This window comes from Triturus cristatus, chromosome 4_1 (genome assembly GCF_964204655.1).
Source record: "Triturus cristatus chromosome 4_1, aTriCri1.1, whole genome shotgun sequence".
Taxonomy (NCBI): Eukaryota; Metazoa; Chordata; class Amphibia; order Caudata; family Salamandridae; genus Triturus; species Triturus cristatus.
Genome location: NC_140585.1, coordinates 1,173,971,965 through 1,173,997,673, shown reverse-complemented (window position 1 = coordinate 1,173,997,673; position 25,709 = coordinate 1,173,971,965). Strand labels below are relative to the sequence as shown.

The following is a 25,709-nucleotide window of genomic DNA, read 5'->3' as shown; positions in this document are numbered from 1 at the left end:
AGTCAGACTGAAAGGTGTTTGGACACATCGTAATCGGTCGATCGGACTCCCTTAATCCGATTTGGCCGGAAACCATTCTGAGACCGAGTCGGTCGGAATGCTTTCTGACCGACATCGTAATGAGGCCCCTCGGGGTGTCAGCTAGGATACAGGAGGCAAAACTGACTATCAAGAGAACCAAGTGTCAGGCGGGGCATTCCTTTGTAGTCAGCCTTGGACATGAGACAGGAACCGGAAGATTCACTTATTGGATGCCAACATTCAGTCTGTGATGGAGTGGGAGGAGCCTACCGCTCAGACTGAGGTAAGGGCCTTTTTTAGAACTCACCAGGTATTACAGGAACGTTGTGGCGAACTATGTAAATATACTTGCACCATTGACTGTTTTGATCTCCAAGAAGCAAGCCAAGAAGGTGATATGGACTAAGGAGTGTCAGAAAGAATTTGAGGAAAAGATGAAAGCACTATACAGTGCACCTGTACTGAAAGCCTCTGACTATAGTCAGCCTTTCATTGTACAGATGGATGCTTCTGACAAGGGAGTTGAAGAGGTGAATGACAAAGGTGACAAAGGTAGAGAGCGTGTGGAACCCTTTATTTGTAGGAGATTACTGTCCAGACCCCAAAAGTGGGCGGTTATTGAGAAACAGAGCTTTGCCATAGTGTGGGCCTTGTATAAGTTCCGTTCTTACTTGTTTAGCACTACATTTGTGGTGCAAATAAATTATATCTCACTGAAATGGTTGATGGCTTTGAGGGAGGGATTCCCAAGTTGTTGAGATGGTCTATTTCTTTACAAGGGTTAGACTTTGTAATGGAGCACAGAGCAGGATTGAGCCACAGAAATGCAGATGGACTTTCCTGCCAGTTTTATATTTCTGACCACCTAACCTCTCCAGGTGAGGAGTTGGTTCAGGGTGTCCTGATCTGGGAAGGGCATCTGTTGGGAAGGAAAAGTCCCTTGCAGGGTAATGGACCTGCACCTAAGGGTGGGCAGTTAACTCTGCTCCCCCAGCGGAGTTTGCAGAGTTTTAGATCTCCGGACTCCGTTTGGGGTGCGAAGTTTGCAAAGACTCCACACTGGCAGGGGAGAGGAGTTTATCAGTGCCACAGGAGTCTAAGACTTACCTCCAAAATGGTGGCTATCCACGGCGGCGCAGCCCAGCCACCAATCTCTACTAGCCACCACTGCCTTTCTGCTGCCTGCTAACAGTCTGCTGAATAAGTAGAAGCCTGAGCCTCCACTGCTCCAGCTCAGATTTAATGCGGGAGCCTCAGCCAGCTTAGTGCAGCAGCTAACCCCAACTCAAAGGACAGAAAGAACTGAAGAGCGCATGTTGTATTGCGTGAAGCCATGCCTCACCCTATAATGGTATTTCATTAGGACAGACTCAAAAAGGAAACCCTAAAGCTGTATTTTTTTTTTTAAACGATAATAACCCTCCTTCCCATGAGAGCCATCTCCCAAGGTGAGGGTGACATTTTGCTTTTTTACTGTATCTTACAGCCAGGGTTGGTCCTGACGGCATTATGCAAGTCATCCTAATAATGCAGATGGACATACAACCAACTCTTTGATGTCCCTTACTCCATAAGGCCATCTGAGAAGTTAGGCCACGGTGGTGGCTGAGTAGTCACCACAGTGGCAAAACTGTGGTCCTCCTGCATTTAGATCGGGCAGATGGATCAGCATTTTAGAGGGGAGGGGACGCCGTTGCAACAAACATACAAATTGGCCCCTGGAATACTTGTGGGGCTGAAACCTGAATGTTACCTATAGTGAATGGAGAATAACAACTGCCACCTCCGAGTCTGGAGTAGGATTCAGGGACCCACCTGGGCGCTGACTAGGGCGTTGACCTCAGGGTACTATGCGTAATGTTTGTGAATGCCACAGTTTACTTTGTGTTGGTGTATAAAAACTCCTTTTGTCATGGAAGGAAGTATTTGACTGGATAATCATTTATTGTTGCCGCTGAACGTATTTTGAGTTGTAAGCCTGTGTTCACCCCCCATGTGTCTCACTCCCCCCACCCCCACCGCTGAGAAGCCTGTGACTGCTTAACCCGCGCTACCACTGAGAGTCAAGTGCTGAAGGAGTACTTGGCCCAGTTGTTCAGAAAACAGAGTAGGTTGGCCCCGGACCATCATCATTAAAAGGCTTCAATCTCCCACGGTTTGACGCAGTAGCTCCAGCCTGTCCCATGGCACTCTGACATAAGGCATCTGTAAAATGGCCCCCTTATATTAAATTTTCCTTCTCGCCCATCTCTATGAAGCAAAGTACTTGAAAATTGGCCTGGCATCGGATGTGTGCAGATAAAGTATGGGGCCACTGCAAATCTAACTGTTTGAAGGGTCAATCACGGCTTCCTGCCTATCCTGCACTAGCAAGGCAGTCCTTGCCTGTATCTGCAGTATCCCTAAGAGATCTGTGAGATCCTCTGTCTCCACAACAGTCAAGTAGCACCAAGACACGAGTGAAACCTTCAGCCATCCTTGGCGTTTACATCAATAACATGTTGCACTAGTTTTACTTTGAACATTGCAAGTGTGAGGTCAAGAATCCCAGTATGTAAAGTACTGCTGTACCGTCATTGTATATGAGAGTTCAATATTATAGTACACACTGCTGAAAATGGAAAAAAGATTACTCCGGGACCCCACAAACTGCAGTAGTTTTATATGTTTAAATGTGGGGGAACCAGGAAGAGCTGAGCCGTGAGCGTTTAGTGAAAGGAGCCTTTGCTCAACCAGCCCATAATCATACTTTTTACAAGTTCTGCAGAAACTTACAACAAACAAAAATATATTTGTAGAGCCATGTCAACTTACAGAGGGGCATATCAGCAAGGCGAGGCAATAGAATTATTCGCCGCTTTTGCGGCCGTTTTCGGCCGAAAGCGGCGATAATTTTATCGCCTAATTAGCAAGCTCGCGCTAACGCGTGAAACCTTGCGTTAACGTAGGAATTCCTAACGCCCAGCTTTGTATCTCTAATGAGATGCAAAGTGTCCGTTCCTGACCTGACATGACAGGAGAAATATCGCTAAACGACATTTCTCCTATCATCAAACCCCACGCTATGAAGCATAGCGGCAAGAAAAGTAGCTACTTTCCTTACGCCTGCTTCAGGACTGATTTAGCCATGATATCCTATGGAAAGTGGATATCATGGCTAAGTTTGTGAATCCCTATCATCAAGCTAATGCCACATTGCGTGAGATTATAGCTGGGTTTCCAGCAATAATCTCACGTTAGGCAGTTAGCGTGAGGATTTTTATCGCTTTTGAGATAAGCGTTGCTAATAGCACGCTATCTCAGCGATAAAAATCCATGCTAACCGGCGATAATTATCCTAGCGCTAAGTGCGCTTAGCGATAATTAGCGCCGGTTGTTGCTGATATGCCCCAATATTCGGCACAAGCAGACCACGTTATAAATTGGATTAAGGAGTTAATGCACTTTCTCTAACTATCTATGTTAAGGCAGCAAGTCCCAGTGTATTTTTCAACAGAAATAGCGTGGGTGGTTATTGCACTTGCTACAGAGTTTGGTGTGTGATCTCTGTTCTTTGTTTTGAATAATAAAATAGCAGATTAACTTGCCTACTGAAGAGCTTTCTACGTAATTAGCATATCATACAATTGAATCCGATGTAACATAACTCAACTGGTTAATTTATTTATTGCAGGCATTGTTGTGCACCAACTACTAACAGCTGCATTTAACAAGAAAGAGACTCATTTGAATAGTTGTAGGGTTTTACCCAACAATTAGTTCTAAGGTTGATCAAATGGATTTCATTGAGCTAGTTTAGATTAAACATGTATTAATTTCGAAAAAATTGTCTGCACTATCTCCAACATAAATGGTTATTATTAGCATAATTATAAACTATACCTATACATCTCACAGTTTTGAGAGATAAAACTGCTCTCTGGGTGTATGTTATTGTCGACTCCTGAAGCCACATGAAGACTCTGGCATTTTAGGTCTACTGTAAGAAAGATTTGGTAAAAATGTATATATAAAATGTACATAGAGGACTTTCAGCCCACTTGAACTATTGCTTCGTTCATGATGAGTGACAGCACTGCTTTTGTACAGAGTGTGCTGGTCACAAATAAGTAATCCCATTCAGAAGCCATGACTTGTGGGCCATATTTTTTAAATTACTTTTTTAATTTCCAACCTTTTTTTCACTTTGTGAAAGCCTGGCAGCTTCCCAAGCTTTGTTTCCATTAACAGTGTCCCATAGCTCATGCACGAATGCACTCACATCTTTCATTGTTATTAGAAAAAAATATATAAATGTTCAAAGACGACCACTCTTGCATGCGCGTGTGTGCAAGCAGGAGCACTCGTTTGTAAGGTTTATGTAAAAAAAGTTTAGCAAACATTGTCTTTGCCAAAGCCCATATGCTGCCAGCCAGCGCTTAACCTATTGATGTTAACAGTACTTGTTTTGCTAGTTGGAATATTTAGTCTGGCTTCCATCTCCCTTCTTGAATTCCACAAAAAGCTGAAGACTTGAATCTTTGATTAAGTCCCCACAGGGCTAGCCTCACTCACCTGGCCCCTAATTAAACATTAATCTTATAGGGTATTATTTTAATTACTAGTACGATAGTGTGTTCATTAGGAATGTTTGGCAATTTGTGGTACTTGACTTACTCCGCTGCTTAGCTGGACAACATTTACCACTTTTTTGACACTTTTAAAGCTGTAGTAACTTTTGAAGTGTATTGTGTGAATTGCAATGGTCTTACTCTTTTGTGGGTCTGTGTTGTGTTTTATCATGTCACTCTCAAAACCTTCTTTTAATTTCCCTTCAGAAATTACACCCATTATCGTACAACTCCCCCTGGCTCTTTTTACATTTACTAAATCAAGATACTTGCATACGCAGACATATCTGCCACAATGGCAGGGAATTCTGCACAGAAGAAAAAGGCTGTGGTGTCTGGCCATGGATTTGTAAATTTCATTTTGTAGTACATGAGTAATATTACGGTATTACTTTTATGTGAAACAAAATGCAGTTTGAGAATCAAGCCTAAAGAGTGTACACGGATGTAGATGACAGTGTCCTGGGGAAGAGTCAGGAAGGTGGGTTTCTCGGGTCAGCCTTGAACTTGGGTTTGAGGAAAACAATAAAGTGATCGGTGGAAAGCTTGAATTAATCACAGACACTGGTAATTATGCGGGGCACATTCCAATCAATCATATTTGTGCCCACTATGCCACCACAGACAGGAACTTGTGATATGCAAATTGGCCTAGGTTCTGATCAATTAGGAACAGTCCAGCCTGAGCGGCTGGGTCTGTGCCCCCTCTGAATAGGAACAGAAGCAACCCCAGACCAATTACGGCCTAGTTACACCTCATCAGTGAGGTATAGCTTGACTCCTTTGGCACAGTGGACACAGATTTCGCTCGGACACAATAGATGCTGGAATCAAACTCTCTCCAGTTGTTGTTCTATGGCAGGAGGGATCATATCCACAAATATGTAGCATTCCCAACAGGAAGCTTAGTACTCCAACCCGGTTTGCAATAACTACATGTTCCTATTTCAACATTTCTGTTTGCTAGCAAAACCCTCCCCTAGCTTTACCTTCCATGGAGCAAATGCGTTCTTGATACCAGATTTTTCTGAAAAGCTTCCTTGTTGAACCTCAGCAGAGTACAGACTATGCAAGGCGTGAGCCACTGCATACACTGCGGCATATACAGCGAAAGTGAGTCGGAAATTCTCCACATCAAACAAGGAGGCATCCAAATTTCTCAGGCTTATGTTTTCTGCACAAACTTTAAGTCCATTATTCACTGAGCCATTGGGTAGGCATGAAAATGTCTCATACCAAAGGTTAAATAGAGGACCATTGAAAAGAGTTTTTGCTGGACTGGCATCATAAAGGAATTCCCTTAAACCTGGAATCTGTCTTTTTGGTACAGAAATCATCAGGGAGCCATTCAAATGGCGAAGTGTATATATACGCTTCTCAATCCGGACAAAAACTAGGGAAGCGGGTGTGATGAGAATTTTACCAGGAATGGAAGCCAGTTCAAAGAGTAATAATGTGTCATACAAATGCCTAACACTGGCATAGACAATGATAACATTTGCAGACGATTCTAGAATGGGCTTTGATGCTGCTTCTAAGCTCATGGTGAGAATCAATGTTACAGTGAAGGCCACACATATACCATTGCTCCTCAACTCGCTCTTTAGTTGCTCGCTGCCCGTCCCACTGATCTCTTCATCTGCTACAATCATCCCGACCCAGGTCCATCCAAAGTGCTTCAATAGCTTGATGATGACTTCATGTTGAAAGTTTCCATTTGGTACAGTCCGGTAAAATGTAGGGAACTGCTGCCTGTCGTTGAATACAGGATCCATAGCGCCATAGCTGACCTGCGGAGAAACACCTGACAGGTCAATGACAACTTACGCTGCATAAGGTTACAGACCATCGGCAGAAAAACAGACTAAACTATAACCAGAAAAGAAAGAGCAGAAAATCTGAGAAGATTGTAGTGAGGCTAGCATCTTGCGGCACTAAACAGGACATTCTAGGTACACAGGAGCACTGACCAGATCGGATCCCTCAAATAAGAAAACTCCTTTTTAACCAGTAAGAGGAACCAGACCACGTCCCAATGAACTCCCAATGTCCTAAAACCTTGGTAAGTCACCTCACATGAGGGCTCAAACACCTTCACTTACTATAAAGTAGAGAAAAATGTATAAAATAATATCTGCACACAGTGGCGGCTGCTAGCAGGGGAATATGGTGAGGCAGCGCGGGGGGGGGGGGGGGCAAAAAAAATAAAAACAAAACTTACCTGCAGTCTGACGCCCTCTGCCTCGACAATACTCACACAGGCTCCCAGACTCCCCGCCACCTATGCAAACACTACTCTCATGCTGGTATTACCAAGCATGAGAGAAGCATCGGGTTTGTGCAGAGCGGGCTGGTTCTGCGCACCAGCAGGGACTGGGAGCCTGTGCTCCTGAGCCCTGCTGAGATCTCCAAGCAACAGCCTGGAGATATCCAAGTGTACATGTCGGTTTGGCCATCCTAAGATGGCAGGCCAAATCGACATGCACACTTACTGTGCCCACCACTCCTCCTGCTGATGATGCCCCTGCCCTCAAGATTCGGCTGTGGCCCGGAGTAAAATAAAATGATAATTAAGCAGTTTTATGAATTGCTTTATTATAATTTTATTTTACATGTGTCTACTGGTTCCAGCAGTAGGGCAACGCTCCTCCGCCATAACGCCCTTAGACACCAGGAATTTTGGACTGTGCAGGTTTGCCACAGATGTAGTCAGGAAATTGTCTATGCAGTACCAACGGCCCACAGGAAGACCTAGTGCTTAACTAGTACCAGGGGTTACGGGTGGTCGGCACCCGAATCCAGTTTTATGTCTGGTGTTAACCTAAACCTGATGAATTTACAAACATGATATGTATTATATACTTACTTAGAGGGGCTTTGAGCAAGTCCTCTTCATCCATTGCTCTGTTGTGTGTCATTCACATATGTCTCCCACCTCAACACCATACAGAACGGGGCAATGAGCCAGCCCACATCAGCCATTGGCTAACTTCACTGTGAGTGACAACATCTCACCCTTTTACAAACAGCACATCCACTCAAATAGAAGTTCCCTTCTGTGCCAGACTCTACTATAAAAATGTGTTTTTTCAATCAAAAAAATGTTTGCTTTTAGCCATTTTGACAAGGGTCCTGCATCTTTCCCAACAATAAAGTTTTGCAAACACTATGACAAAAAAACCCACGAATTAACAAAGCTAAGAGGCTTGCCGCCAGCACTAGACCTATTACCTTTGTCAATGCCTGTTAGCCTTCATTCCACCGAATGCCTTTCTCAGTTGTGCCTGTTTATTTCACTCTAAAGGGTTGTCTTTCATCCCTGCTTTATCCATTTGTCACTGCTTCCTAGCTTCACATCCTCCTACTTTCCTTCTTTTTTTCATTTCTCTGTCATGCAGACAAATTGAGCACTGGTCCTCTGGTCTTGTAGTTACAAAGGAGAATCAAACCCAGAAGCACTTGAATGTAAATAATAATAACAAAAGCACTGAGTAACCCAATCATGCCTAACATTTAACAATTTGAAAGCTCTGTCTTGTTGTAGCCGAACACATGGACATCAGTTTCTTAGAAGGCAGGTGTAGTGGAACTGACATCACACGCCATTTGTTCTCACATGACATCACAGGATTGACCCCTTGTCCCGCCCTTAGCTGCTCAAGGGCTATTTATTTGCTGCGGAGCGCTGGGGGGGGCTGCTAAACCCACACAAAGAAAATAAGGCTCTTTCAGCCTATTTTACTTGCTAGTTCTTGCTACACCCTTTACTACCCCTCCAGGAGAAGCAGCCAAAGTGCCAGGGAACCAAAGTGCAAGCTAACAAGCAGTACCCTCTGCTTCCCTTAATTGAGGTCTATGCTGAGCATCTGACACCTAACATGGGAGAACTTGAGATCTATGTTAGTTTGCAGGTGCATGTCTTCCATCTAGAGAGTCAACAAAACTCCCTCAGATATCGCAGTTTTACTTACATAGTAAATCGGATCAAATCAAAGTTTTACATGGCAGAAAATTAAAAAATGTATCATATCCTACTACGGAGCAGACCTGTCGTTAATTATTACAGTAGCAATGTACAGCTTACCTGAAGATAGAAATATTCCAGTCTTACTTTTAGTGCTTCAGTTTCCATGTGAGGATTAAGGGGTTCTGGATATAACCCTGTCTCTATACCCTCTACTATCAACAATCCTCTTACGGGAAAATAAACACAACTGCTGTCAAACTTATCATCTGTTACTCAGTTTTATCACATTATTGACCCAACCCTCACCCTCGGAATGCAACCCCAGGGAAAACCCAATATCCAACACAACACCAAGGACAGCCACACAGGTGACTCATCATGGGTGAATCTATAATCGCAGACATATATGGCTGAAAAAGGAAAAGTGTTTAGGGGCCAGGTAACTGGCAGACATATGGTATATAAGACAATGTAGTACAATGAAAAAAACTACCTTTGGAACCAATCTATTGCCCAATGTATGCAGTCCACCACTCAATCACACCACTCAATCAATTAAATTAGGGTTCAACGATTTCAAACACATACCACCAAAAAAACATTTTACACAAAGCTTTAATTAATAAAATTGACATAAATGTATCTTACTCTTCATATCATATTGTATACCATATATTCCTACCAGCCATTAAAGGCCCACTCCAGCGTTAAAAGCCAGAGCCGAAGACTATGGAGGGCTCTAAGGCTAGTAGAACAGTCTGTCCCTAGAGGACAGAATGTTCTAATTAGTGAAAACAAAGGCCTCATTGAGCCTGAGGGGGTTGAAATCACGTCGGCTCTGTGAGGCCTTTGTTCACAGCAACAGCTGTGAACAAACACTGGAATGCTGATGCTCCAGGCTTCTACCAGCCATTAGAAGCCTGAAGCACTCCATTGCTTTCAGTGGAGCGCTCAATATTCCAATGTACTAATTAAGATATAAGACCCTTAGTTATAAGCAGCCCTTTCATTTGGTTCACGACTAGAAAGTCCAAGATGGCGAGACCTTTGCCTCGTAAAGCTGTCTCCAAGATTTACATAACTTGGCGACAAATACAGGAGGCAGGGCTTTTTGAAAAGACAGACTTGACTCAGGGTGCCTTTCAGACTGAGTAAAATGCATCCACACCCCGAGTAATATTTGAGGTAGAAGAGGAGACACCTTCTCATGGAGGATGAATGCCCCATATACCCACTGGAAACCAAGCCACTGATAGAAGTGGCCCTGTTGATAATATGCAGCGGTAACAACTTGCCACAGATGGATTTTTATGCATAGTTTACAGCGTACACCGCATGAGGTTACACCAATGGATAAAATGAGTGTCGGGATTGAGGAATACATGGTGGCGACACTGGCGAGTATTGGGGGTCCCACTGGAACCCAGGGATAGGCCCGTTTTTTTGAGTAGCAGGCTAGAAGTTCCTACTAATGTGTGGGTAAAACGAGTTTTTGGGGACCGAGATCTGTAGAGGTTGAAAATGGTAGCCCCGTGGGAGCGAATGTAATTGTTTGCCTGCTCGCAATATTGAAACAGTTAGGAAGCTATATTGCCTTTGAGAGTTTTTCCAGGACCGCTTTGAAAGTTGGCCCGTTAAGCCCTGTCCAATGTTATGGAATTGTTTGCATATGAAAGAGCTCTAATTGAGGTTTTCTCTTCACAGTGGAGGGCGAGAGCAACCCCTCATTTATCATTTTGGGTCCCTTTTAGAATAATCAAGGAAGACCAGCTAAATATAGAACCATCCTGCCACTGGAGTTAAGCCACCTAATGTTGGGTGATATTTAGGGGTGAGCAATCTGCCCCAATTAATCCATACTCAATTTCAGAAATTATAGGTAGAGTATTGTTTACTGGCAGTATATGCAATATTCCAGTGTGAAAGTGGTCAGAGAGGAGGGAGATTTTTTCCCTATCCTGGGAAAGGACCAGATGTGGTATCGTACGAGTCTAAGTACAGCTTTGGATTTATTTTAAGGTGAGGATATGATCTTCATGATATTAAGGGACACCGCATGTGCACATGAATGGTGTGTGTAAAGATTTAGCAATAGAATATCTTGTGCAATTTCATAGGGTAGAGTCCTAAAATTACACAGAAGACTATATCCTTACCCAGAAGGTCTGAACAACTCCAAGTAACAAAGGCGATGCTACACACACAATACATAGTGAACCATATTTTAATGGTGAGTAATAATGAACTGGTACAGAATGTGGTGTCTGAGAGTGGGATGTGTGAGTGAGGTGGGTTCTTTGTCTCTGGCCCATCTGCCCATATATTGGTGAAAGGAACCGTGTCCCAGTATGCTGTAGTGGTTGGTTTCCTTTGGCAAATATTTGTGTGTATGGAACCTGGTTTGTGTGAGAGTGAACAATCAGAGTGTTTTGTCCCACCAAGTAGAGATTAGATTTAAAGGCTGTCTTGATGTTTGTGCTGTTTCAAATTAGTTTTTAAACTATTAAATGTTTTTTTGTAAATATTCAATGAATAATGCAATTTTTATTTGATTGAGGTCTATACCAAAAAGTATTGTCCTGAAGAAGGTGGTGTGTATTCATCTAATTCCACCGAAGCGCGTAGACGCAATTGTAAGTCGAATCCAATCACAACGAGGAACTGTAGATGAGAAATATTGATTTAATCAGTACTCGTGTTTGATGAGAATTACTGGATCAGTACTGGTAACAGATTACTCAACACTGTTCCTAAGGGTGCTCCCATTTATTTTTGATTTCTTGTTTTTTATGTGTTTTACTTAAGTGTGGTCTGTTGCGCTGACCTGTTTGGGGGGGGGGGGGGGGGGGAGGTTGAAACAGAGACTCTTTTTTATTATGGAATTTTTTTTAATTGATATGTGAAAAGTTCCTTTTCTTAAGGGTACCGTAACTATATGATATAAAGGAGTCAGGTACTTTTATGCAAATTTTATTCATTAATGCTTTGTGTAAAATATCTTTCTTGATGGTATGTGTTTGAAATAGTTGAACCACTCAATTGATTGAGTGGTGTCATTGAGTGGTGGACTGCATCCATTGGGTGGTATATTGGTTCCAAGGGGAGTTTTTTCATTCTGCTAATTTGTAGTGCCCTGTTCCCTTGGCGTGAGGGCCCCCTCTCTCTTTTTTTCAGAATTTGATACAACCTGTTGGTTAGAGAATCACACTCATTAGAGTCTAATAGTGGATTTCCTAAAAACTTTTTATTTTAGTGAAGATCAGTTTAATAAGATCATAAGTGCTAATGCCAGAAGTGGCAACAAAGTAGTGGTAATTCCAAATGGTGGAGAAAAATGGAATGAACATGTCAATCTTAAGAAAAAATTGATTAGAACAGAACCGCATGCAGATTTTTTTATTGAGTACTGCAAGTCAAGTGTGATCCCCATAGGCCTACAGGTTAGAAAGAGCTGGGTCTGTTGATAGAAAATTCCTAGAAAAGTGGGCATTAATTGCTAATCGGTGTAGCAGGGACTGGGTGCTGCTGGTCATAGAGAAGGTGCAGGAGGAGATCATAGTAGAACGACAAGCAATAGAAGAACTGGAATCCACTCTAAGGGAAAGTACTGCTCTAGATGAGACAAAGAGGAAATTGGATGAGATCCGTCAAGATGTGAAGATATGAACGGGTATCGAGAATAACTGATTAATAAAAAAACATGAAACTAAAAAGGGACTTGAATAGGTTATGATATGAGGTGACATACCCATATCTAAATAAATATTATTATGTGGATAAGCAAGAACAAGGATGGGAGAGATAGTTGCGTGGCAGATTCCCTCACCAGAGGAGGCCAAATCATGTTACTTTCTCTGAGACTTCTAGTTCTAGTTATGAGGATGAAGGACACAGCAGGGAGGAATGTGTGGCCCAAGCCATCAGCAATTAATATTCGGGTCCGAAAAACTACTCAAACAAAGGGAGGGGCCACCCCGGCAGGAACTAACCCGGTAAAAGTCAGCTCCCACAGGAATACATAGGAACCAGAAGCCAAACGTATTTGAGATAGAAAAAGCATCAATTGCTCATCTATCTAGTAGAATTCTTAATAATGTAGAGGAAGAGGTCCTAGGCAGGGAATTTAGTTTTGTGCCCACAAGTAAACAAAGATTTGAAGGTGTTCTTCAGGAAAATCCGACTATGTCTGTTCTTTGAAGGAAGTCCGAGACATGAAAATAGGAACGATTTACGTTTGAGCCTCAAGTTAACCTTCCCTCCAACATTGCCCAAGTAGGGAAGAATGTGAATACATTTGAAACTGTGGTAGAAATAGAGTTCAACAAGATTTTGGATGAGGAATGTTTTCATTCAAATAATCTCCACAAACCTCAGTTTGAAGCGATGGAATCTCTAGGGAGAGATAACAGCACGATAAAACCCACAGATACGGGGGGAGCGGTGGTAGTGTTTGACACTAGTGATTATGAGGCAAAGGCCTTGAGACTATTATCAGTACTGGAACACTATCAAAGGGTACCAATGGACAGATTAAATGGTTTAAAAAGAGAAGTATTTGACCTCATAGAATAAGCGAAGGAGGAAGACTGGATAAGTGAGGGGAATATAGATTTTTGAAGAACACAGATCCGAAGACCCCAGCCTTTAATGGGCTCCCTAAAATCCATAAAAAAACCTGCAGGACCCCCTACTCAAGTGTCATGCTTAGACTCCTTGTTAGAACCACTTAGTAAATACGTAGACCTTTTTTTAAAACCTCTGATTCAACAACAGAGATCCTACAGAAGAGATCAGGCCCACTTGATAAACCAAGTGGAAGGTACGGTATTTGATGATAAGAAGCAATATATGGTGAATCTCGACATTGAGGCACTACACAATAACATACCGCAGCATAATACCATTGAAGTTATTAAGAACATTTTAGAACTTCCTGACCTACAAGAAGCAAATCAAGATTTTATTGTTAGGTGTGTCTCCATGGTACTTCTAAAGAATATTTTCCTGTTCAAAGAGGATCTGTACTTGCAGTTGAAGGGGTCAAGCATTGGAGCCACATGTGCCCCAAGTCTAGCCTGCTTATACATTGGGATATTAGGGGAGAAGCATATTTATAATGAATAATCCCCCTTTTTTGAAAACTTTGAAATTGGTATCAATTCATCAATTACGTTTTCTTTATTTAAGAGACCAGAATCTTAAGTTCTCAGCCAACATTAGTAATCAAAGTGTTGACCTTCTACCTATAACTATGAAGACAATAGAGTGGGCCTGAAGGTGGAGCTGCACACAAAACCCACATATAAGAACATTCTTTTAGGTTCCTCCAGTTATCGCCCCCCCAATCCCAAAAGAACAGTATCCACTTTGGACAGTTCCTCCAACTAAGGAGGAACTGTTCTTCCTTGAAGGATTTTTATAAGCATGCTGACAATTTAGAGAAAAAACTAACAGGAAGAGGATACCCAAAAAAACTCATAAACCATTCGTATAAAAGGGTCCAATTCTATGACAGAGAGAGCCTGCTGACCGAAGAAAAAACAGAAAAACCCGATGGAAGAATCGGCGGTCCTCCACGGGTTGCATGGTGGTGAGCCCGCCATGAAAACCGCGGTGGAGAGGAAACAAAGGGGACCCAAGGGGGCCCCCTTGTGCCTTAGAGCCATGGGGTGCATACAGGAGGGCACATGTTGTGCCCCCTTGTGTGCATTCACCCCAATACCTGCATGGCATGGACTGCAACAGACCGATTTTGAAGTTCCCATTGTGGTGCCTATTTCATAGGCACCTCTGTGGAAACGCCAAAGAACCGCATGCCAGACAGGAGAAATCTCCTACTCTGGTGGACGGTTCAACCACTGGCTTGGAAGTGCAGGAGCACGGATGTCTCGCTCCTGCACCGCCAAACTCGTAATTAGGCCCTAAATGGCTTTGAGTAAGTCATACTATAGAAACCCCTCTTTGCTTAGAGCACTGGTAACATATACAAAGAGGGTGATTATGAAGTACAAGCTACCCTGAACGAGGGGAGAGTTAAAGCTAACCATAAATGTGGTAACCTTAGTGTGTGTGTGACCTGTGCCTTGTCTCTCCCAGTATTGAGTATCATCAGGTGAAACATACGGTGACAACTTTAAATAACTGTAGAAGCAAGAATGTAGTCAACCTCCTTTTGTGCCCCTATGGACTTGGATAAGTTGGGGAAACTGGCAGGGAGATAAGACAGAGGCTCTGTGAGCACAGACCAGCCATTAGAACATCCAAAATAAACACACCCCATGTAAACCACTATGTGGAGAAAGGCCGTTGAACATCTGACCTCAGGTGGTTAATTTTAGAAAATATTCAAGGTAGGAGGAGAGGATTTAGCATTAAAGCAAGAAGAAAGATGAGAGAACAATAGTACATGATCAAATTTAATACCATCGGATGGGGTCTTAATAGCAGGGAGCATTGGGATTTTATCATTACGGGCAAATAAGAGATTGTCCTTAAATATAAAGAAGAGGCAAATGGCTTTATCCACCCAAAAGCGAAGGGTAAGCCTCACAAGCTTTGGATCTTAAATATGCAGGTGTCATCGGTTTATATCGATAACAACATGAGGGAGATGAGTAAAGGTAATAAGTGGTTAACTTGTGGATACCAGATATGAACAGAATATATAAGATACGAGTAGATATAATTTGAAAAATCAGTTTTTTGGCTGAATATATTGCGAGTTTGGGAAATTAATAGTTGAACTATCAGATATGCGATGCCTATTAAAGATATAAGGCCATTAGTTATATGCAGTCCATTGATTTAGTTCACAACTTGAAAGGCCAAGATAGCGTGACCTTTGGCTTGTAAAGCTGCATATGAGGTTTACGTAAGTCGACGACAAATACAGAAGGCAGGGCTATTTAAAAATGCGGACCACGGCTCTTGGTCCCTTTCAGACGGAGATATAAGCATCCAAGCCCAAGCAATATTTGAGGTGAGAGCGGGGATATATATCCATAGGGGATGAATGCCCCATATACCTATTTGAAGCCGGGTCACTGATAGAAATGGCCCTATTTAGTTAATACACGGTGGTAACAACTTTCTGCAGATGGATTTTGAGCATAGTTTATGGTGTACTTCCTGCAAGGTTACACCAATGGATAAAATGAGGACTGGGATTGAGATATAATGGTGGTGAGTATTGGGAGTCCCAGAGATGGGCCCATTTTATTAAGTAACAGGCTAAAAGTTCATACTCATGTGTAGGTAAAAGGAGATTTTGGGGCCGAGATACGTGCAGTCTGAAAATGATAGCCTGATGGGAGCCAAAGTAATTGTTTGGCTGCTCACAAAATTGAAAACAGTGAGCAAGCTAAATCGCTTAAAAGAGTTTTTCCAAAACTGCTTTGAAAGTAGGACCGTTAAGCCCTGTCCTACGTTACGAAATTGTTTGAATATGAAATAGCCCTAACTGAGGTTTTCTCTTCAGAGTGGAGGGTGAAAGCGACCCATATTTTAACATTTTGGGTCCCTTTTTAGATAATCAAGGAAGACCAGCTAAATATAGTGACATCCTGACATTTAAGGTAAGCCACCTATTGATGGGGAATATTTAGAAGTGAGCAATCTGCCCCAATAAATCCATACTTCAGATCAGAAATTATAGGTAGAATATTATTTACAGTCAGTATATGCAAAATTCAACTGTGAAAGTGGCCGGAAAGATAGGAGATGTTTTCCATATCTGCAGAGAGGATCAGATGTGGTTTCGTAGATGTCTAAGTCCAACTCTGGAATTCTGTTAAGGTGAGGATATGATCCTCGCGATATTGAGGGACACCGCATATACACAGGGATGGTGTGGGTAAAGATTTAGTTATAGGACATTATATGATTTTTTCATAGGGTAAAGTCCTAAAATTGCACAGAAGACTATACCTGTACCCAGAAGGTCTGAGTAACTCCAAGCAACAAAGGAGATTGTACAAACACAATAACATAGTGCACCGTAATTTAGTGGTGAGTAATAAAGAGCTGGTACAGAATGTGGTATATGAAAGTGAGATGGGTGCGTGAGGTGGATTCTTTGTCTCAGCCCCACAGGCCCCTATATTGGTGAAAGGAACCATGACTCCGTATGCTGTAGTGATTGGTTCCCCTTAAAAAATATTTGTGTGAATGAGACCTGGTTCGTGTGAGGGTGAACAATCAGAATGTTTTTATGCCAGTAGAGATTAGACTTAAAGGCTGTCTTGATGTTTGTGATGTTTCAAATGTGTTTTGAAACTATTATATAGTTTTTTGTAGATATTCAATGAATTATCCAATTTTAATTTCAGGGAGGTCTATACCCAAAATTATTGTCCGGAGGAAGGTGGTGTGGATTCATTTAAGTCCACTGAAATGCATAGAAGCTTATTAAGCTGAATCCAATCACAGCGAGGAACTGTAGATGAAAAATATTGATTTCATGAGTAGCCAAGTTTGATGAGAATTACTGGATCAGTACTTGTAACAGATTTATTAACAGTGTTGCAAAGGGTGTTTCCATTTGTTTTTGATTTCTTGTTTTATGTGTTTTATTTAAGTGTGGTCTGTTGCGCCAACCTGTTTAGCGGTGTTAAAACTGGGACTGTTTTTTTATTATGGAATTGTTTTTACATGATATGAAAAAGATTCTCTTTCTCTGTGTACTGTGAATATATAATATATAAGAGTGAGGTACTTTTATGCAAACTTTATGAATGAAAGCTTTATGTAAAATTTCTTTCTTTGTGGTATATGTTTGAAATAGTTGACCCCCAATTCAATTGATTGAGTGGTGGACTGGATCCATTGGGTGATATGTTAGTTCCAAGGGGAGTTTTTTCTAGGCCTGGGTGGAGTTCATGGAGTTCCGCTACGCCTCCACCATGCAACATGTAGTACAATGGGGTCATCTGGCCCATGCCACAGGGCTCTTCTCTCAGCGTGACGATCTTCAATGTCTCCATGACCCCCCTCTCCACCATCACATGCGCACACAACCTCATCATCATCTCGTATGCCATTGACACCCAGCTGCTCCTCAAACTCACCAAAGACCCAGCCATTGCCAGATCCAAACTTCAAGAAGGCATGAGATCCGTTGAGGAATGGCTGAACTTCAGCCACCTGAGGCTGGACTTGGACAGGACAGAGGTCATCATCTGAGGATTGTCCCTTTACGGCTGGGTCAACTCCTTGTGTCCCACCGGCCTGGGCACCGCACCAGCACCCAGTGGCCACGCACGCAAGATGGTGTTCATCATGGACCCATCGCTCACAATTCCCATGCAACTCACCACCATCTGTACCTCATGCTGCAACACCCTCCACATGCTGCAAATGACCCACAGATGGATCCACTCCAAGGCAAGATAGACCGTCCCCTTGGTCCACAACACCAGCCGGCTCAACTACAGCACCGGCCTCTATGTAGAACAACAGCACCACTGCAGGAGAACTTGTCCACATCCAGGGTGCATCCGCACACCTCATCTGCAACATCCCCCGCCCCAGCCACATCACCGTCCACCTGAGATAGGTACAATGGCTCACTGTGTGCTGCAGGATCACCTTCAGACTCCTCAACCACACTCAGGAGGCAGTCCACAACCCCAGACCCAAAACCGACCTTGGATGTCTGTCATCCAACACCCCGTTGGCCCAACTCCATGCAGCCCACCTTGCCCTGGCCACTATTCATCACATCCACATAAAAAATGCATGCAGGAGATAGTTCTCCCACCTCGTAAAACAGATCTGGGACTCCCTCCCTGGGCACATCAACATGACCCATGACCTCTACACCTTCATGATACTCTTCCAAATTGGTCTGTCTGAGCAGTATTGCAAGCACCCCCTCAGCAGCTTGAGGCCATCACGGGTGAGTATTGGGCTCCATGTCTGTATTTTGTGATACATTGTGACCCATGTGGGTCCTCGACCGGACTCAGATCCAAGTGTATGGACGGCTGGAGTTAGTTCCACACTCAGGCATACTTCGACATATCCCCACACGTATGTTGTGGAGTGGACTCATGCTAAATGACTGGAACATGAAATTTCATGTATTAATTTTTTATTTATATATAGCTCTGGGGCGCGATTTGTGCACAGAAAAAGGTGCAATGCAGGGACCATAGAATCCAAAGTTCACAGGGGGAGATGGGATCCTTGGCATTTGAAGTCAACAGTGTTTGGCATCATTGGTCAGACTGTGACCAGCAAGTCCATGTGGCAGATGATGTCAGTCAATGAGGTGATGCTGTCGCACATGAAGGCCAGGTGCCAGGCCAGGTGACCTGGGAGATGTGGATGGGCCGCTGCCTCTCACGGTCTTTTCCGTGGACGACCCACCTTCCTCACGGGACCCTCAGATGCAGGCTTTGACGATGCTTGGGACGCTCCGTCGGACGAATCCTCCTCCTCCTCCCTCCCTGTGGCTGGTGGTGGTCTGCGCCTGGTGGCACAGGGAGGGTTGCCCATGTTGTTAGCGATCCGACGGAGTGAATGGCTTATGTCCCTTTGCACCACCAGGAGCTCAGCCAGTCTTGCCTCCATCCATCCTTGGTGTTCTTGTTGACTGGCGTGTTGCTCGGCCTGGTGGTTCTTGATTTCTGTGAGGGTGACCACTACCTGGCTGAACTCCCTGGTGTCACGCCGGTATGCATCCATGATGTTGTGTATGTGTGACATACCGGTCCCTACAGCTGGTTGGTCAGGTTCTCGCCTCCGCCATCCTCCACTCCCACCACCCCTCCCCACACGAGCCTGGCCTGCCATTGTGGGCACATCGGGTCTACGGGACCCCTGAGGGATGGCAGTGGCGGTGTTGTCTGCCTCCTCCTGGGTGCCCGCCGCACCTTGTCCCTCCTGGTCAGACTGGCTCAGTTGTTCACTGCGGGCAGGGCTCCTCGGTGTCTCCTGGTATGTGGCAGAAATGGGGGTGGTGGTTGGCACAGATGTTCCTGAACCAGGTTCTGCAGGGGCTTGTACACCAGAGGGTCCAGGTCGGTGGGGGTCATCCACGAAGTGTTGAGAGGCGTCGCTGCCGGTGGGATCAGGTTCCTCCCGAGCCTGTGACTGATATTCATCACGTTGCCCTGTGTGTGAGAGACAGACAGTGTTAATGCTGTTTCATGCAACATGCATGTTTCGTACACATTCAAGATGGCACTGTTCCTCCAGGCAGTTGTATGTGCCTAGCATTTTCCTCAATGTTCACTTGTGGATGGGTAAGTTGCGGGGGACAGATTGATATGTTCTCCTGAGTCTTTGACATGTCGATTTGTGGCTTGGATGCTTCTTCGGCTATGTATTGGTCTTGTTGTGTTGCATGTCCATTGTGACAGTGGGTAGATCCATTGCCTGTCCTGGTGGTGTCTGCTTGTGTAAGGGGTGTGTGTGACAGGGCCTGCTGGTGTCTGTCGTGTGATTTGGCCCTGGGGCTCCCAGGTGATGTAGCTGTCCCCCCCTGGAGCATGCTGCCATGACAGTGAGTGGGAGTTCCTGTCCTAGATATCTGACCTTGTTGTCTTGGTGTTTGTGTTTGCACTGGTCACAGGAGGGCCTTGTGCTGCCTACACCAGGGCCAAGTGTGAGCTATCTTGTCAGTACTTTCCCAATCCCTGTGCATTGCGCATGGTGCATGGGTATGTAGCTGGGCCATATAGGATGAGGGCAACTTTGTCTGATTTAGAATTCAAACATGCGTTTTGTGCCACCCACCCTCCCAGCATACCGGACATCCATTCTTGGGTTGGTGCTTCATGTAGCATGGGACATAGCATGGCTTTGCTTTCTCAATGGGGCATACACATGTTATTGGCATTAGCGTAGTTTTTGACTGTGGTTCTGGCCGGTGATGGCTTGGGGGTAGTTGCGTGCATTTGGTGTAGTTGGGGTGTGGATGCCATTACCCCCATGTTACGTAAGTTGTTTGTGTACTCACCAGGCTCTGCAACTCCTTGCAGTCCATGTACTCCCACCGGCGGAAGCATGGCCATCACCTTCTCCTCCCAGGGATGGTAATGTACTGGTCTGCGGGGCGCACCACCTCCAGTGATGTTGCTCTGGGCGTAGTCGTCATTCATTTTTCTCTTGACCGCCCTCCGCAGATCGTACCACCTGGCTTGGCATTCGGTCCTGGTCCTTCTGATGGGTGCAACAGCATTCACCCTATCGACGAGCCTCTGCCACAGGCGTGATTTTTCTGCTATGCTGGTCTGTCTGACCAATGTTCCAAACAGCTGTGACTCGACTCTGATGACTTCATTGACAAGGATCTCCAGCTCCTCCCTTATGAACTTTGGATTCTTGTCTGTGGGCATGGTGTGGGGTGAGGGTGTGGATGGTTGTGGGTGTGTGGGTCTGAATGTGACGGTGTGGGTCTGAATGTGGAGAGGGGGTATGTGTGAAGGAGGTTGTGTGAAGGTGTATATGTTAAGGTGGATGGGTGCAGTTGTTGGTGTGTGCTCTCTAGCTGCAGTGAGTCTGTTGCAAAGGCTCATGGTTTGTGTGTGTGTGCCCTTTTTATTGGTCCATTTGTGGGTGTGGCTCAGTTTGAATTTTTTGTGGGTGTGTTATAAGGGGTGGTTGTGAGTTTGTCCCTCTGTTTGCCTGTTTGGATGTTTCCAGGTCAGTCCTTTCCATTTTTTGTGCAGTGTCGACGTGTTTTGTGGTGTTGTGCGAGTCGAATAGACCCTCCTTGTGCTGTTTTACAGTGTCCATGGTTCAGAACGGTACAGGGGTACGAGTCGTACAGACACACACCCCATGCGTTGTGTATGTATGGTGCGTACACCCCCATTGCTATGTACTGTGCGTACACTGCCATCGCTTATGTACGGTGCGAACACCCCCATTGCTATGTACGGTGCGTACACCCCCATTGCTATGTACGGTGAGTACACGGACATCACTTATGTACGGTGCGAACAACCCCATTGCTATGTACGGTGCGTACACCCCCATTGCTATGTACGGTGCGTACACCGACATCGCTTATGTACGGTGCGAACAACCCCATTGCTATGTATGGTGCGTACACCACCATCGCTTATGTACGGTGCGTACAACCCCATTGCTATGTACGGTGCGTACACCGCCATTGCTTATGTACGGTGCGAACACCCCCATTGCTATGTATGGTGCGTACACCGCCATCGCTTATGTACGGTGCGAACACCCCCATTGCTATGTACGGTGCGTACACCGCCATCGCTTATGTACGGTGCGTACACCGCCATCGCTTATGTACGGTGCGTACACCGCCATCGCTTATGTGCGGTGAGTACACCGACATTGCTAATGTACGGTGCGTACACCGACATTGCATATGTACAAGTCATTCCCCGTGTACGGGACGGACGTTTTCCGTACAAATCGTAAATCGGAAAGCCGGTCCGGATCGTACTAGTATGGTCGGACTGCATTTTTACGATTCGTACGGAAAAGTGTCCGGGTACGTCTCGTACAACTTTTCCCGATCTGATTCGTACGGATTGGGATGATCCTTATGTATTTTTCACATACGAATCGTACTTCATGGGTCGGACGGGACTCGTACAATTCGTATGGAAAAATTTACAGATACGAGTCGTACGGGGGAAAAAATACAGGATCGGAATCGGCCCCATAATAGGGGGATGCACTGAAGTATTTAGTGACCTTTAAATATTCTTTTTCTAAACTGCAACCAATGACGATTTTATTGTGGATTTTTTATATATTGTATGATGAATTTTAGCCCAAATTTAATAAGTATTTAAAATGTGCCTATAGTATGATTGATGAGCATAGTTAACTGAAAAAAATGTATGTGTGAATCTTTTATGGCCTTTGGCTGAAATAAAGTATATATTGGAACAAAGATAAAATCTATCGGGCAGGGTTGATAACCGGTCAATCAAGATTAAAATGCTGTGCAAAGTGCAGTAATATTTTTTTGTTATTATTATATTTATTAAGCACAGATTTCACCACAACATCTTAGATCTCGGAGCGGAAACAGGTTAGTAAATATGAAGGGAAGGGTAAGAAAGAAAAACAAATGGAAAGAAAAAGGTTGAAATGACAGAGATAGGTATAAAAAAATATCCAGGAAAGCAGTTGGAGGGTCAGGTCAGTAAATTCTAAACATGAAGGGTGAGTCGCACCACCCTCCTCAAAGCTGTGAGTTAAAAATGCATTGAATATTGGGAGGTAGATCCTTCCAGGTTTTAGGCGTCAGTACTCTAGGAGGCAATGAGCAGGAGGAAGGTTATTTAGAGTACTGACGCCTAGAACCTGGAATGATCTATCTCATTTAGCAGGAGTGAGTTGCTGGACTGAAGGTACCTTCTGGGGAAATAGGATAGCAGATCTCTCAGAAATATGGGACCCGTCTTACAGAATGCCCTATGTACCAACTTTAGAACCAACCGGTTATAGATAGGGGGCTCGTAAGTTGTTAGAAGGCACCTGGAATGTGACCGTGTAATTTGAAGCAATAGTTTTGATCACCTGCAGTCACTTAACTAGGAATTTAGAAAGGCCTTTCGACAAAATATTTCTGCAGTCCATCTGTTATCAAATTGAAAAATTAACCTCTATTTTCTTCTTGGCTATGGTCAGTAGATTACGAATTGCGATTAGACATGCAAAGCTGCTGATGCATTAATGTTTGTGACAAATACTATATTCTACCTGTTTAGTTAAAAAAAATTGATCATGGAGACTGGTGCAGGCAGCGTTCTTGCCAAACTGAGGGGCTTATTTATGAAAGGCTTGCGCTGGTGGAGAATCACTTTATTTGACACTCCGGTTACGCAAGCCTCCCAATCATATCTATGAGCCCACTCAAAGCCCCTTTGCATGGCTTTGCACGTCCTTTTAGATACAAAGTAAGACAAAGCAGCACAAGTCGGGGCATTGCTATTCTCTGCACCAGGGAGGCATTCCATTGACATTGCGGTGGGTGTTCCCACACAACACCCATGGATGTTGACGTTGCCCTAGATTTACTTAATCACGTAAACCTGGGGAAGCACCAAAACCTCACACCTCCCCAGAGCAGGCGTAACGAAGAGAAATATTTGTATTTCTCCTAGTTTTTTCCTCTTTCCATATGGAAAGAGGAAAAAGCCTCTCAGGATTATTTTGTACAGGAAGGTTCCCCTTCCTGCAAAAAACAATCCTGCCTGAAATTGGAGGATGGTGCAAGGGAGCCTACGTTGGCACTAAGCAGCAAAGTGTGTGCCAGCACAGGGGGAAAAGACAGGAATATACTGTATTCCATAAATAAGGTGCATTCTTGCACTTTCACAGTGGTGTAGGGCAGTGCAGAAAGAAGCCTTGTGGTGCCTTGTGAAGCTGCCCTATGCCAATGCCCTGAAAATGAGGCCCTGAGAATTCAAGTAGCTGGGGGAACTACACAATGGGACTTATTTATGAGAGCCCGTGTCACATTGCACCACGTAAAGGGGTGCATGTGTGATGGAGAGCTCTCATTTTGATTTATGAAGCAAAGCCACCTTGCATGGGTTTGAGTGGCCTCATAAATCATGAGTAAGGCAACGAAGCGTGAATCACTATGTCAACTTACTCTGCGCACATGAGGTGTTCCATGGGCGTAGTGGGTTTTCGCATGCATCACCCATGGAATTTGACGCTGCCTTAGATATACAAAGTGGTGTAAATCTGGTGAAGCGTCAAATCCTTCTGCCTCCTGTGGTGAGGCATAGTAAGGAGAAATGTATTTATTTCTCCTCGCTTTTTCCTCTTTCTATGTTTGCTGCATTTTGCAGCACACATAGAAAGAGGAGGAAAATGCCTCTTAGGATTGTTTTTGTGCAGTAAGGTGCCCTTCCCTGCACAAAAACAATCCTGCATGCAACAAATGCACCCTTGCCTACCTTGGTGCTAGGCAGCCGAAACAGCGCCAGCACAGGAAGAAAGAACAGAAATGCACTGTGTTGCTTAACCCCTTCCATGATCAGACGGCCGGGAGCCATCCAACGTCACGGTGGGAGTGTGTGACGGACGGCCCCCAGCTGTCCTAGCACCCACCCACGGGGAAGCACTGGCGCTCCCCCCGTGGGCCGTCTTTGAAGCTGCCCCCACCAGGGAAGGCAGGGGAAGCCCTTCTCCTGCCCCCTGCCCCCCTCTACATCATCTAATTACGTCAGCGCACGAGGCGCGCTGACTTCATTAGAGGATACTGGATGCACTGAAAGCCATTTGCCTCCAGTGCATCTGGAGAAGAGGAGGTGAGTTTCTCCTCGGGGAGGGTGGGGGGTATGTTTTAAAAGGCATCGGAGGAAAGAAAAGGGTTTTCCTTTCCTCCGATGTCTTTTAGAAGGCATTCCTGCTGCACGATCGTGCCCCAGGCACGACCGTGCCTGGGGCACGATCGTGGCCATTATGTGTCGGGGAGCAGCCCCTTGGTCAAGGGTTGCTCCCCTTGGGGGAGCAATATGTGTTGTTGGTTCTGCCCCCCCTACGGGGGCGGGGCAGATCGGATACATTTAAAAAAAAAAGAAACTATGTATGTGCCCACTGGGCCACCAGGGATTTTTTTTAAATGCCCTTTGGGTCAGGGAATGGCCCCTTGGGCAAGGGTCGCTCCCCTTGGGGGAGCAATTTGTTTAGTTGGTTCTGCCCCATCTGATTTTTTAAAAAAAATGAAAAAGTAGCTGTCTGCCCACTAGGCCACCAGGGATTTTTTTTTTATTATGTCTTTGGGGAGCCGCCCCTTAGGCAAGGGGCGCTCCACTTTGGAGATCATTTATTTTGGCCATTTCTTCCCCCCTTGGGGGCAGATCGGCCTTGTGAGTCTAGGCCAATCTGCCCCCAAGGGGGACAGAAGCCATTAGACACCACGGATTGTTTTAGTGTTGTTGGAGAGGGACCCCTTGGGCAAGGGTCGCTCCCCTTAGGGGAACAATATGTTTTTGGGGAGCGGCCCCTTCGGCAAGGGGATCCAAATAAATAATTAATTTTATTGTATGCCCGCTAGGCCACCAGGGATTGTTTTAGTATTGTTTGGAGCGCCCCCTTCGGCAAGGGTCGCTCCCCCTTATGGGGTGAATATTGTGGCCATTTCTGCCCCCTTTGGGGCA

The 25,709-nt window shown here is 44.7% G+C and overlaps 1 protein-coding gene across 1 annotated transcript in view; it reads right to left on the bottom strand.

Moving 5' to 3' along the window:
• Positions 1–6,406, bottom strand: part of LOC146856286 (vomeronasal type-2 receptor 26-like) — a 200,764-nt gene extending 194,358 nt beyond the window's left edge. The window contains exon 1 of the mRNA XM_085651229.1: positions 5,621–6,406. Within this exon, the coding sequence (XP_085507355.1) occupies positions 5,621–6,406 (786 nt within the window). The remainder of the gene's footprint in view (positions 1–5,620) is intronic.
• Positions 6,407–25,709: the final 19,303 nt, after the last annotated feature.